Genomic DNA, 14,529 nt, shown 5'->3' with positions numbered 1-14,529 from the left:
TCATTACACACATAACACTCATATTAAGGATTATAAATTATTTTTATTAGGGCACAGACTAAATGTATGAGCTGTGTCTTCTATAATTACACTCATTTTCTTTCCTCTAGCAGTCAATACAGGACAATAGCAACCTGTCGAGCATTTCCAACTGGCTTCTGAGGTAACTAAGGAAAAGAATGTCTAGAATAAACAGGAACTGGTACCATGCGGCCTGCTATAAGTAATTTCTTTGGTGGATGGATGTATATTTACCCTGGCCTGCGTGCCATTCTCTCAGTTCTGTTTTTAAACCAGTCATTTTCACTCTCACGAATGAAAACACAAAGCCGGACTCCTTTTTCGCAGCAGGCTGTGGAAAAAATGTATTTGCTCACAGGATGCTGGTGCTTTATTGAGCATAATTAGCCAGTTTAAGGAGCTGACCCTCTGGGAGAACATTCCAGAATTGTTCCGAGGGTGTGCCAGCCAGTCATAATGTCTTTGTTTACCTCTTAGGAATGATCTTGGAAAAAAGAGACAGAACGAAACTTTGCTGCACATCCACACAGTCCAGCTAAACTTCCCATTGATACACTAGTTTTCCAAATATGATGTAGTGCATGTTTATACAGTGCAGACTTTTAAAACATAATTTTTTGTATATTTTGTGCCAACACTGTTATTTGTTGCATTTATTGAGGTTACGACATATACACACACACACACATATACACACACACACATACATATACATATATGTATATATATATATATATATATATATATATATATATATATATATATATATACACACATATACACACACATTCACACACACACACACACACACACACACACGTGTGTGTGTGTGTGTGTATGGCATAACCTAACTAAAACACAACTATACACCACATTTATATATGGTGTGGAGAGGTTTTAATTGCTTGACTTGAATGCATGATGTTCTTCCTCATGCTCTTAGGGAGTTTAAGTATTGATTGTAATGTATCATACTACACTTATGTATTGTATGGTATTGTATTGTATTGTATTGTATTGCACTGCTCTGTGTTCAATTCTGTTTCTTTTTTCTCTCGGTATCAACAGTGTTTTGTTTGTTTCTAGCAGTATCTGAGCTCATGACTGGCTTTCTGTCTAAGCTATTGGTAACTTGCAAAGATTCTTTCTCTAGATAGACAAAGCAATTCTTGTAAGTCGCTCTGGATAAGCGTCTGCTAAATGCTGTAAATGTAAATGTAAATGAGTTTTGGTTGCTGCCGTTGCTCTTGGCTTGCTCATTAGTGGCTTGGATCTGGATCTCTGTAAAGCTGCTTTGTGACTGTGTTCGTTGTAAAAAGTGCTATACAAATACATTTTGAGTCAGACTGAATTGTCCTCTGTTGGCAGCATTAAAGGTACCCCCAACCCCACCCCCCACCCCCCCGAAACGACATGGTAACAGGGGCAATTAATAAGATACACACCCTACCAATCATTAGTCAAATGTGTTCAGGCATATACAGGCTCCATTGAAGTGTGTTGATTCATATGCTAGTCTATGAGGAAACCCAGGCCTGGTCCACTTTTGTCCAAACACACTGAAAAACAAGAGTCTTGTTTTAGGCTTGTTGGCTTTCACATGCTTTACACTCTCATTCCAACCACCATGTCAAATAAATGGCAATTTCTAATCCTCATATCTCATATCTATGTCTTGCCTAATCTCAACCAAAGAGACATTGTCCCCTTTAACTTGTTAAAATCTGCCACCAGAGTAAATGAGCATTATAAAATGATCCAGTGTTGTGACATTACAAACATACAAAGTAACACATTACAGTGAAGTACCTTTCTCTGTAGTAAAGTAGTGCAGTTAAATTCTCACACGTTAGAATTACTGACCTCATACCAGGTCTGTTACTTGTGTTGCTCTAGCAGTATTAACTATGTGCAATGCATTTAAAACATACATTTCCTCTATATAAATTAGCCATGCTGAATGTTTTATGTAATTTCTGCTGAGGTATGCTACCTGCAACAGCTGACTGCACATCTTTGATTGTGAATATGACTGACATACACCTAATAAGTAATCTGTAGAACCATCTTATCATGCTGGGATGAAACTGATGGATAAAGATTCCCATGCAGAAGGAGAGAGAAACCCTGCCTCATCTAAACAGAACAAGAACAGCTCTGAGTGATTTACATTGTGTCCAGAAAGAATTTTAAAAAGAATTTTTTTGAGGCAGCTGTTTGTGAACTGTATCTTCTGGCTAGTTTCTGGCATTAGCTGATCATAATTGTAATCACGCATAACTGGCTGTCTCCTGTAAAACCAAGAGATACTAACAGGCTGCTTGTACTTTCCAGCTGTATAGATGTGTTTTTAGAGAGTAGAAATAAAGTAATGAGTAATGAGGATACTTTTTACAGAAAGTAATAAATGAAGTAATCCCATTACAGTAGTATTTACATTACAGAGAAGTAGTTAGTACATTACACAGAAGTTGTTAGTAATTTGTAATGGATTACTTTTTTGAGGTAACTATTCCAATGGAATGGAGGGTTTTGTGTGCCATGGTATCCATCACTATATAAAAGAAGCATAATGCTACCTTTATCTATGGATGTATTGTGATAGTTCCTGAGTGAGCGTGAACTTTAATTAGACAGAATTTAGATTACTAAAGTCTTAATACTGATTTGACAGAGTAACATTAAAAGTGAAAACTGAAGTGTGCAGAGTATTCCTATTCAGGTGTTGTATTGAGCAAAATGACAAACAGAAATCTACAAACATTTGTCTTTGTTACATCACATTCTTTACATATCGAAAACATGCAACAACAGCAATGAGAAATCAAGTTATTAATAGAGAAGAGCAGAAACAACTGCTTGGCTCAGTAGCTAATCAAGAGAAGTCCCTGTCTGCCCCCACCCCCCACTTAAGAAAAGCCCCTCTAGACTAAAGCAATAACACTAAGTGTTGTGTTAGTCAGAGAGTGAGTGTGCCTTTGGTTTTGAGCCCCATAGGGAGTAATGTAGACAGCCATTTAAAGCCTCTGGGGGCTCCAGCCAGTCCCCAGGTCCCCCTGCTGAGGGTCAGACCAGCTGGACAGACGGAGTGGCCTGCTGGGGAATGCTCTCCCACATAAACCCCCCACTGCTGCACCGGAGCTCAGAGCGCTAGCTGAAGCTGGGCAGTGCTAATGCTGACAGACACAGGCGTGCTCCCTGAGCGCTGAGATGTCACTCAGCATCACACTGCGCCTTCTTTCTGCCTCATCCTGTTTGTAATGCATCGTAGGAGCAGCTTTCTCTGGTCTTTTGAAATTAGCTTTTAAATGTCACTAGTGATAGAGTGATATCAGGGCATTAGAAAGTGTTTCATGTCAAATCCCGTTTCTGGAGTTATTTAGATAAACAGGGATCATATTAACATTTAAACAGCTTAGTTTTTTTAGTATGTTTGATTCTTGACAAAATAATCATGTGATATCATTATATTCAAATGAAGGCAGCATAATATTGGTAGGAATGGCTATAAATAAGCTCCCAACTGATCACAGTGTGCTGTGAGCATCTTGACCAATCAGAGTTTTTTGAGGTTTTGTTGAATTAAGTTACTCATGAAATCCAACAAAATACAGTATTTTGGTCAAATAACGCAGGCCAATCTTTAGCCATGCTATTGATTCCCCAGTGCATTTTTAATAGAGCAATGTTTATCTCAATCACAATATGTAGCAGTATAATCATGATACTAGTAGGGTGAGGTAAAATGTGATACTATTCATCATCATTATCATCATAGCCTCTTAGTCCAGATAAGGTCACGGAATGATATTGTTGGCATGAATTTTATCTTTTAATGGTATGACATAATGAATTGTGCTTAAAGGGCTCATATCATGAAAAGCTGAATTTTCCTCATTGTTAAAATTTCTATATATACTATTCACTTATACTTTCCAGTCCACACAGTACATATATGGAAACTAAACAGGCTATTTTGAAATCCAACATTTTTTTGTGATGTCATGAAATGCAGCATATTTACATATTCAGTATACACTAGTTTAGCCCCACCCATTCCTTTTCCTGCTGAAGGTATATGGAGTACCTCAGGGCTAACAGTTTTTTTTAAAAAGGGGTGTGATACTTGTTTTTATTACATAAAATCACACAAACATCCCAAGCGAACCTCAAGGAAAAATAGGATATGGGCCCTAATAAGACCAGGAACATGAAATAACAAGGTATAAAATGTAATTTTAAGTTTCAGGCTGACTTTAATAACTGATTTACCATTAGATTGAGGAGTATCTATTTCACAAAGACAGCAACAGGTCATTAAAATGTTTGAACAGTTACCATCTTACTAAATATCTTCTGTTCGTTCTGATGAGTTGTACCTGGTGTCAGTGGCATGTGTGAACAGGCGGCGAATGATGAGTCATGAATGAGTAAACACACTTACCATCTAAATGTGACCACAGTGCCCTTGAGCTAGTCACTTAACTCCAATGTGCTCTGGCGGGGTGGGGGCGCACAATGTTGCTGACCCTGCTCTCAGACCATTCTGTCTGTTCTTCTGTCTGTCAAATTGAGCGAGGGATTTGTGTACATTTAATAATCATGGGATCTGAATACGAATGGTAAAGAAACACCTTCTTTTACTGAATGAAGCTATTAAGGTGTCTTATTTAAAGGGCATTTGTACTTATATCTGCCCATTCAGCCTATGCATGATTAGCTCCGTCCATTCACAATGAAGTTAAAAGTAGTAGCCCCGATCGCTTTTTGAATAAGGCACAATACAGGACAGCCAATCAGAACAGCACTAAATCACATCCATCAGTCTCAAAGGCAGAGTAACAAAGACAGCCTGGTTAATTCTAAGAGATAAAGTGAGGATGGAAAATGGTGATGTAGCAGTGAATTATTGTTTTGAAGAACCCAAAAAAGCAGATTTAACCCCTTAAATGGCCATGGGCCCAAAGTTTTATTACACACTTCCCTAACCTAAGAATAGCTCGGCCAGTTTGAATTGAAGTCCCTGTAGGTACTGCAGTATAAGCCTCAGTATGTAATAAACCTGAGATCTTAAGGAGTTAAGAAGAAAAAAATAAATAAATAAAATGCAAGAAAAAATGGAAATGCGTTTTTATTTTGGCAGTAACAATTTACTACTATGCCTTTCTTTTCGGCCTTACTCCCTGTCACACCACTCATCCAAACATTCAAACTCACCTTCTTTCTCATCCTCCTTGTGTCTTCACTGACCCCCTTTACCTCCCCCCATGTCCATGTGCCCCCACCTTCTCTCCTTCTCTCTCTCTGTGTTTGGGGGTGTGGTTAAGCATTTGGCGGTATGCTGACTGCAGATGGCTTTAATTTGATTGGTTGGCTCCTAGGATCACATGGGAAAAGCACCACTCCATACATGGCTTGGCGGGGCTGAGAGCAACAGCATGGAGCAGCATATGCAACCCTCTCACATACACACACACTCACATTCATACCCCTAAGCTGAGTGAGTGCCACACATACTCACAGACACATGCAGAGCAGCGAACATGCTCACAGAGCAGAGAGAGGCAGGGAAGCAGCGAGTGTGAGTTTGAACTGAATGTGAAGGTGCATCACTTATTTCCAAAAGAACAGTGAGGAATTACTGGGGATAGAGCAATGTCTGAAAGATGCAGTGTTCTGAGGACCATCACTGCAGCTTTGTGCTGCTTCTACCACAAGAGCTCAGTCATTGGGGCCAAGGTGAGTGACAGCTTTGCTCTGGATTGTCATGGAAACTTAATGGAAGAAAAGTAAAAAAAATGCTCTCAACTTTAATGTAATGAGTGTAATGATGTCATTTTGGACTATTTCTATTGGTCAATTCATAAAATGTTCTTACCATATAAACAGCAGCTGTTTTTTCAGTTAAAAACTCAAATTTCAATGCAAACAGGCTGAGTTATTCTTAGGTTATTTGTAATTGTGCAATAAAACTTTGGGACCTCTGACAGGCCCTGGGCATTTAAGGGGTTAAATGGAGTTTGATACGTCGGTGACAACAACAGATATGCATTATTGTGCAAAAGTCAGAGGCCACATTTCATTTATTTCATTTCTGGCCTTTAAATGCTAATTATTTATTTGTTAGCAGACAAAAAATACAGATTTTATAGCTCAAACAATAAACAGAAAATTACACAGAAACCTCTACAACTAAATATAATATCAGATAGTTCAGATATTTCAGTATTTACTGTGTCCACCCTTTAATAAAGCTATGCCTTTATAACAGCTTCCAAAATTTGAGTGTAATTTAAGTAATCCCAAATGCATTCAATGATGCCGAGGTCTGGACTCTTGGGTGGACAGCCCATCGTTCTAAGGACACCAGCAGCTTATTTGATTGATTTGCGCATTTCCTTTTATCATTTAACAGCTTCTTGACAGCTACGCATCCTTTCAGACCCACAGTTGAGTTGTCTTCTCACAGTGGAAGGATGGACAGAAATACCTCTGGATTTTTCAGATCTGAAGCAGTTGTTAGGAGTCCCATTTTCTTTGTCTCTTTTTGTTTGACTTTATGTTTTGCTATACAAGTGGAATATCTAATCTTCTCAGAAATATCTCCTGAAAATTTAAAACTTGATCTTAATGGCCTTTTTGACTGGAAATGAAATAACTGAATGGTCTCTGACTTTGTATTACATCATAATTGCACTGCACTGTGTTACATTATATATTCATATTGCTTACAATTGTATTACTGTATTGGGATGTGTCCACAGTCCTGGACACGCAAGTTAAGACACTTATGTGTTAACATGTGCACTTGGCCTGAATAGCTGTCAGAGCAGTGTGAAGATTAGAGATTGCTAGGGAAGATAAACGGATGCTGTAAAAAACAAGTTATTGTGCCAGTCTTTGCTCTAGATATATTGCTGCTTTCATTAAAGTAAGTGAAGATGTCTGCCAGACATCAGTGTACAGCTTCTTGTGATACTTGAGAGTATGTGTGTGCTTGCTTGTGTGTTATGCGCATTCTTAAGTGTCATCTCAAAACCATTTTAAATATGCTGATTCTTTCTCAGCAGTATAGAAGCCTATCATGGCCTTTAAACTGACCCTGAGTGTGAACAAGTGTTCTGTTGATAGCTCGTTTGATCTATGTTGGGGGAAAACCATTCTATTCAGGATGTCAAGTTAAGTATGTTGGATGCAAGTCTTGAAATAGCTAACTATTTTCTCCTTATGTGTTTATATAGAAGCAATGCTAGCCCTGTAATATGATATGGGGCAATGTGTCATGAGATGTTCCAAAATAAGTAGATTATTAATAGGCTAAATGTAGAAAGAAACGTTCAAATGGCATTCTCCCATTCAGAATCATTTAAAACTTAAAAAATCTACAGCATCTAATATTAAAACTAGAAATAATATTGATGGATTTTTTTTTACTTTCTCTGGAGAAGTGTCCACTGCGTCACCTGCTCTTCCCCTGCCATCGATCCACATCGATCTAACACTTGGTTATAGACATGGAAGTAACAGAGAACAGTGCACTGACATATTGAGTCATACTGGGAACAAATTAGAACGTCTGTAAGATTTAATGACTTTTTAGAATGTGGAATTCTTGGGATGGAATTTCAGAGCATTCTTGGGATGGAATTTTCAGTGTGAATTTTCTGCCTGGGCTCCACCTACATTGTGTTCTTTCACAGCAACTGTTGCAAAGTTGGAAGAGCTTTACAGAACATTAGCAAAAATCCCATGGACCCTAATGAGAAGCTACAGCAGACATCGATAGATTGCACTGCCATGCCAGACAGTGTTACTGTAGTCAACTGAAACCAGCCAGTTTGAAAATGACAACAAATTAAGTGATACTTTTTTTAATCCCACAAACAGAGAAATTCCACCTGCGCATACACACTAGTGAATACACACACACTAGGGGGCTGTGAGCACACTTGCCCAGAGCGGTGGGCAGCCCTATCCACAGTGCCTGGGGAGCAATTGGGGGTTAGGTGTCTTGCTCAAGGACACCTCAGTCATGGACTGTCAAGCACTGGGGATCGACCAGGGCCAGTTCCCTAACCTCCAGACCATGACTGCCCTGTCACCATGCTTACATTTACTTGAGAAAAAAGGACATGTAGTCTATCCTAAGATTGTAACCTTTCAAGCACATATAACAAAACTTTCATTTAAAATTAATAATGTACTTTAATACAGGTATTAGTAACATAACTGATATTTAACCATTGTTCTAAAAAGCTTGTCCAGACTCCCAAAAGTAACTGTAGAGGAACAGATTTGTGGGCAGAGCATAGATTTGTTCATTTAGAACCAGATTTTGGGATGGCTAGGCTAATTCTCTAAATTCTGGAATCAGAAATCAATCTCGGATCTCCTAAATTTTGGAATCTGAGCAGTTTGTCCAGAATTAGCAGTGTATTTATTACTTCCTGTGTCAGGGAGGCAGGGAGTCCACTGGACCCAAGAAGGTTCGTAGATTCCCTCAGGGCTTGTTGATTTTTCTGTAAGGGGGATATTGTTCCTAAATATAGACAACGGTTGTCATGGAGACTTCCGGTGCGTGGTGTGGTGTGGGGCTGGGCTGGTGTGGGACACACTGGGTGTGAGGCAGACAGAGTGGGCAGTGTTCAAGTCGGCTGCATGGACTCTTTATTCAGACTCGACCGAGCAACCTTTCACATAGTTGGGGAGGACTTGGCCATGAAGGGCCAAGTCTATAGCAGAGCAGTCGCAAAGTTCATTTCCTCAGGGGGAAAGCCACATGGGAGGCTTTATTTTGATGGGGCGTGAGTGCAGCTGCCAAGAAGAGGAGGCATGTGTGTATTACAGCTGTGAAAGTGGCCATGCCCTGCGGAGGCCTGAAACTAAAGCCTGGCACTGCTGCCCTAAATAAACTGGCTTACATGCTTACCAAAGTGCTATATTAACACTTGATGGACGTGTTTCACGTTAGCTACAAATACACACACATACTTTCCCACCAGTTTCCCATCCGCTTCAGTCAGATTTATTTGCCACATCTTTCAGAAGGTGGGGTTATACATACCTTAATGTATTATATTGTCTGTATCTAATGTCTGTGAAATAATAACTTTCAATGAAACTTAAAATGTAAGATTTTTAGCAAGTCATTTTGGAGAGATCATGAAAATCATTATAGTGTTGATATAAAAGGAGAACAAACAACAACTGAAAGGCTTTGATATTACAGTGACACCTACAGCACTGTGCAAGTCAGAGAGCACCTTTTCATTTATTTAATTTAGAGTCAAAACAGTTATTAAACAGTAATAAGTTATTTCTTTTATAGCATCAGGGAAAAAAACAAAGTTTAGTCTTAGAATTTGGTTGCAGTTGGGGTGACCAGTCCATTGTTCTGAGAAGCTTCTTTAATTTGCACATTTTCTTTGTTTTTGGCTATTTCCTTTTCTTATGGCTTCAAGCCCGTATCGTTGTCTTCTGACTATGACATTAGGTGTCCTATTTCCTCTGGATCTTTCAATAATTCTTTGAACTTCTTTTTTCCCCACTTATTTTCCTTTGACTTTCCCTTTCTTATTTAACTGGATTGTCTTATGTCTAATCTTCTCCTAAAAATCAATAACTTGATTGGAGGCACTGTATAAGAAAAGACTAACCCTAACTCTAAGCCTCACCTTAACTACAAACCAAATACTTTTCTTCCCAGCACTTGAAAGCCAGGACCATTTTGTTGGCCCTGACTGAATAAAACATGATTAAAAACACACAAAGGCACTCCAATTCAGCATGTACACTCCTGATGTCTCACAGTCTCTTACTCTCTCTCACATCCCTGCTCCAACATGCACACTTTCTGTTTGTCCATTTTATCCTCTTTCTTTCACCCCCACCCCTCCCCCCCAGCACACACAGTCTCTCCTCACACACTGCGAAAGTGTGAGATGGCATAAGGTTGGTGAGTGTGGCAGAAGTGTGAGCTCAGCAGAGCCGGGGGGCCGTGGGAAGCCCTATGACTGACAGGCCACAGCGGAGCTGCTGACACAGCCTGGCAAACTCCCATCAATCACCCTGAGCAACTGTGCTTCCCAGCATACATCACCTCAGCGTCCCACATGACTCTGACTTAGAGCTGTACATCATCGCAGGCTGATGCACTCTGCTGTCACTTTGGCCAACAGTAGTGTGATAATGCTCTTGATGCTTTGTGCAAATGAGTAAAGGAAGTTGTGGAGGTAAAGAAGGGAGGCTTACTACTCAGGAAGAGAGCCTTCATTGTAATACACTGAAAAAATGATGCATCGAATTTGCATGATTCTAATGCGTACGTGATTGGCTCAAGAATGAAATATCATTGCTTCCATAATTAAAACTTCATATCTCAATTTTTTACATCATTTGAAATGAATGTTTTTCATTGTTTTGAAAATGTTTTGGAGATTTGGAGATTTTGGAAACTACATTAACAGAATTTTCTTTCCAGTTTCCTTAATTTTTTCAACAACTGTGTTGCAAGATATTCTATTCATGTGGAAGAGGTGTGCCAAAATCATAGACCACCCTTTATTTCATTTCCAGGGTTAGGATTAGAATGGCCTTGAAGTTACAAGTTATACAATTTTTCAACATACAGAAGTAGGTTATATTTTGTGCTTTTCACAATCCAAGTAGTCTCAAAAATATTTAATTGAGATGGCTGGTTCGTTGTTCTGAGAACACTGGCAGCTTCTTTGCTTGATTAGCAAAGATTCCTACTAATGACTTTTTTAAACTCAGTGTTGAGTTGTCTTTTTACAGTAGAAGGATGGACTCTGAATTTTTTCAGATCTGCAGCAAGAGCGGAGCCTGAAAAAATAATAGTTTCAATGACTTAATGGCTATTTTGACTGGAAACTAAATATATGCACAACCTCAAACATTTGCACAGTACTGTGTATATTTGAATCATGTGAAGTCAACACATCACTTTTTTGTATAGGCACTCCATTATATTAGCTTGTCTTCCTTCTGCCACCTCTGTCTTCATTATAACTCTGAGGCTTTTTCCAGGTTTTTTCGGGGAGACTCTGGTCCTGAGGCTAAGCCTCTTCTCTCTGCCACTTTCAAATCTTTCTGTAGGGCAAATGTAGCATGCTATAGGAAATACTGAAAAGAGGCCACAGTTCAAAGTGATCCAACACAGCTGCCCCAGGCCCTAATCCTCTCTCTGCAGGCCCTCCTTACCAGCCCAGAGCTGGCTCAGAGTGATTAGAACTGAAGTGGGAATCTGAGTTGGAGAGGGAGAGAGGAGAGCTAGATAGATAGATCAAGGGAAAATACATTATACAGGCACAAATAGGCAAAACCTAGCTGCTCTGTAAAAAAGTGATGCCTGAAATTTACTTGATTCTAATGCACAGACATAAATCATATATTACATCAACACGTCCTTATCTTTCAGCTTACTTACTAGCGACTAAAATTAAAGTAAGCAAATGATGTAATATTTTATTCATATGTTTTATGCACTATGAACACATATTTGAATCAAGCAACTTGATGCATCCTGCTTATCACTGTAGACTTGAAGGAAAAACTCATCTAACTAATTCAGATATAAATAGGTAGAAGGTAGCAGAACTGGTGTGTGGGAGGCATAATATCTGTGAAGAAAGAGAAAATACAGAAAGTGAGAAAACAATGGAAAAATGAGGGGGCGGGGCTTGATTTAGGCACAGAGTAGATTTGAAGTGTTGCATTATTACACTTCAGCCAAACAATATATACAAATCTGCCAAATACACCCTGGAAAAGTAAGAAAAAGCTTGAGCTTTGGATTAAGGACTGAATAAGAATGTGTGTATGGGCGTGTGGGGGGCATCAAAGATTACATATTGTATCATGAGGCTGAGGGGGTGACCTAGCAAAACAAAACACGTATTTGCAATCACAGTAAAAGGGTCATAAATCCTCCATAAATGTTTACCACAGGCCATTCTCTGATTCGTTACGTTCCCCAGTTTCATGTTGCCTGAGCCCGTACATAGAACGCATGGACGTGGTGCTGACCCCTGGGACCCTGAACCAGGCCAGGACAGTTAGATGGTAGTGATATGGACGGAAGCAGGCTGTGTTTTTCAGGCCCCAGTGGGGTAAAGCTCCCAAAGATGACTAACATGGTGGTCTCAGTTTACCCCAGCTCAGGAAGGGTGAGACTCTACACCAAATAACACAAGATACTAGTACAACTGCCCATGAAAGGCCACTAATTGCCCATAAAAGCTCTAGGGAATCCTAGTGTATCTTGTCATTGTCCCTCAGGTCCCACAGGAAGCTTTGAGCAAAACTTGCTACCGTGGGATTATTATGTCGTTTCATCTTAAGCACATCTGAGGTGTAAATTCACATGGGGTCGATGGACTTAGTTTCCTTATGGACAAGAGATTTTTAACCATTTGCGCAACATATGCTGACTGTAAGACCTCATTTACAATGAAGAGGATTGGTGCTAAGGCAGTCTTTCAGTGCAGATACATCAAAATTATTCCTTTCACTGGCTTCGCTATGTGTGGGAGTTCATTCAGCCATATGGGGACATATGATGGGAAACCAACTTTTCCTTGATTTTTTTTTTTTAATAAGAGTTTGTTGTGTTATTTAACACTGTCAAAGTTTCAGGATGTTCCATTAAATCAGTAGCCCATTCAGCCCACACATACCAATTAATCTGCAATAAACATTTTTTTGCCATTTTTTTAAGCCATTTTAATTCATCATGGTTGTGATGTCACAAAAATATGTGAAAAAAGGATTTTTTTTGTACTTCATCTTTACATATCTGACACTCAGCATATGCAGTATTTGTCAGACGGCATTACTTAAACTGAGACACTTATCTGCAACTGTGGTCCCCCAGTCTGACCCTGCAGGCCTACTGCCCTGTACATTTTAGTGTTTTCCCTGCTCCCAGCAGATGTTTCAACTAATCAACTCATTAGCAACCCCTTTCTGAGCTGTGGTGGGTGGGTTACTGCAGGGAAGGCACAAAAACCTATTTAAAAAACAGGCTACATGCAGACCACATATTGTCGCTTAAAATACACTTATAAATGGACTCCTCCTTAAAAAATTACCTTTTTAAAGGGCCATATAATTGAAAAACAAATATTCTTCACTTTTTTGAAGTAAAATAGTTTGACCTTGTATGTAAAAAATCCAAAATATACGTACCAATCCAATCTTTTTTATTAAAAAAAGAACATTTTGAATTAATTGTTTTTTTGATGATACATTTACATGTATCCACCCTTTCAGTCTACAGCATTTTATCTCCACCCATTCACACATTCTGCTTTTGAATGAGGCACAATTCAGGACAATAAGAACAGTGGATATGTATATCATCAGTCTTAAGGGCACAACAACAAAAACAGCCTGTTTAATTCTAAAGGATAAGTAAATATGTCATGTAAATATGATGCATAAACCCATACTGACATTGTCCATGTACCTCAGGGAAAAAATAAAGTACAAGAAAAAAGTAGGACATGAGCCCTTTAAAGTTTAATTAACCTCTACATGTTATAAAGATTCTGTATACATTTTACATAACCTCTATACTAAAGGTTTTATTTTGAATTTTTGGAGGAGTTACTTTTTTAAATGTTCTAAAAAAGTTAAATTCCTTCCTTTTGTCACTTTTCTCAGGCTTTGTAAAGGTCACCTCACAAACCAGGTCGAACATTCTACTCAGAGTGCAATAATATACAGAAATATGTGAAATCAGTAATCCCTTATGACTCAGAACTAGAGAGTTGAAGATGACACTGGTATTTCAAAACAATCCCTACAGTCCCTCGCACAAATACACGCCACATGGCAGGTTGGAAATCACACCCGATATAAATGTCAGCATTATTAAAAGTTGGAGGCTTTTAGGTGATTGATTTGTGCATAAATGTGTTGCCGATGTCTTTGCTTGATGGAAGGAATAACAGCAGTGGCAGTGATATGGAGCTGCTAGAGTGATCGAGCTTTAGCTATTTTTAAATGTTTATGGCCTTAGCACACCTCTAAATGGGCCTGAGCTCACGCTCATAGCTCCAAGCTCCATGCAGAGATGGCGTATTGCAGAATGAATGCACAGGAGATGCCAGGAAAGCCTACCTCCCCTGGCACTGAAATCACACAAATAGCTGTAAAAATCTAATACTTCACTCAGAGCTATGAGAATTCTTCACTATATACTACACATACACTGTATGTGGAATTTTTGCTTCTCTGTTATTGTTGGGTTTTTTAAACTTTTGGTCCTGTGTTGTGTAATGATGTGGTGATTAAAAAGAGACTAAGGACAAACAACTGTTTGCAATGGTTCCTGCAGCCAGTGTAAAAGAATGCGTCGTCTGGTCACTGTAATTTGTGGCTTGCGGGGTGTTGGCTCGGCCCGCTGCTGACTAAAATTGCGAGAGAGCACCACCCATCTCTCACTACAATACCAGTCTCATCAGGTTTTATTTCAGTCAGCACTGC

General features: G+C 39.1%; 1 protein-coding gene across 6 annotated transcripts in view; it reads left to right on the top strand.

Annotated features, from left to right (window-relative positions):
* Positions 1 to 14,529, top strand: part of bcar3 (BCAR3 adaptor protein, NSP family member) — a 133,083-nt gene that overhangs the window by 92,780 nt on the left and 25,774 nt on the right. Inside the window, exon 1 of one of the 6 annotated variants that reach the window (XM_017693517.2) lies at positions 5,508 to 5,760. The exons of the other annotated variants lie outside the window; for them this stretch is intronic. Within the exon in view, the coding sequence (XP_017549006.1) occupies positions 5,677 to 5,760 (84 nt within the window). The 5' untranslated portion in view covers positions 5,508 to 5,676. Of the gene's footprint in view, positions 1 to 5,507; positions 5,761 to 14,529 lie in introns of those variants that run through there. 6 annotated transcript variants of the gene reach the window in all.

The sequence above is a fragment of the Pygocentrus nattereri genome, chromosome 28 (assembly GCF_015220715.1).
Source record: "Pygocentrus nattereri isolate fPygNat1 chromosome 28, fPygNat1.pri, whole genome shotgun sequence".
Taxonomy (NCBI): domain Eukaryota; kingdom Metazoa; phylum Chordata; class Actinopteri; order Characiformes; family Serrasalmidae; genus Pygocentrus; species Pygocentrus nattereri.
This window is presented reverse-complemented; position numbering and strand designations above follow the sequence as displayed.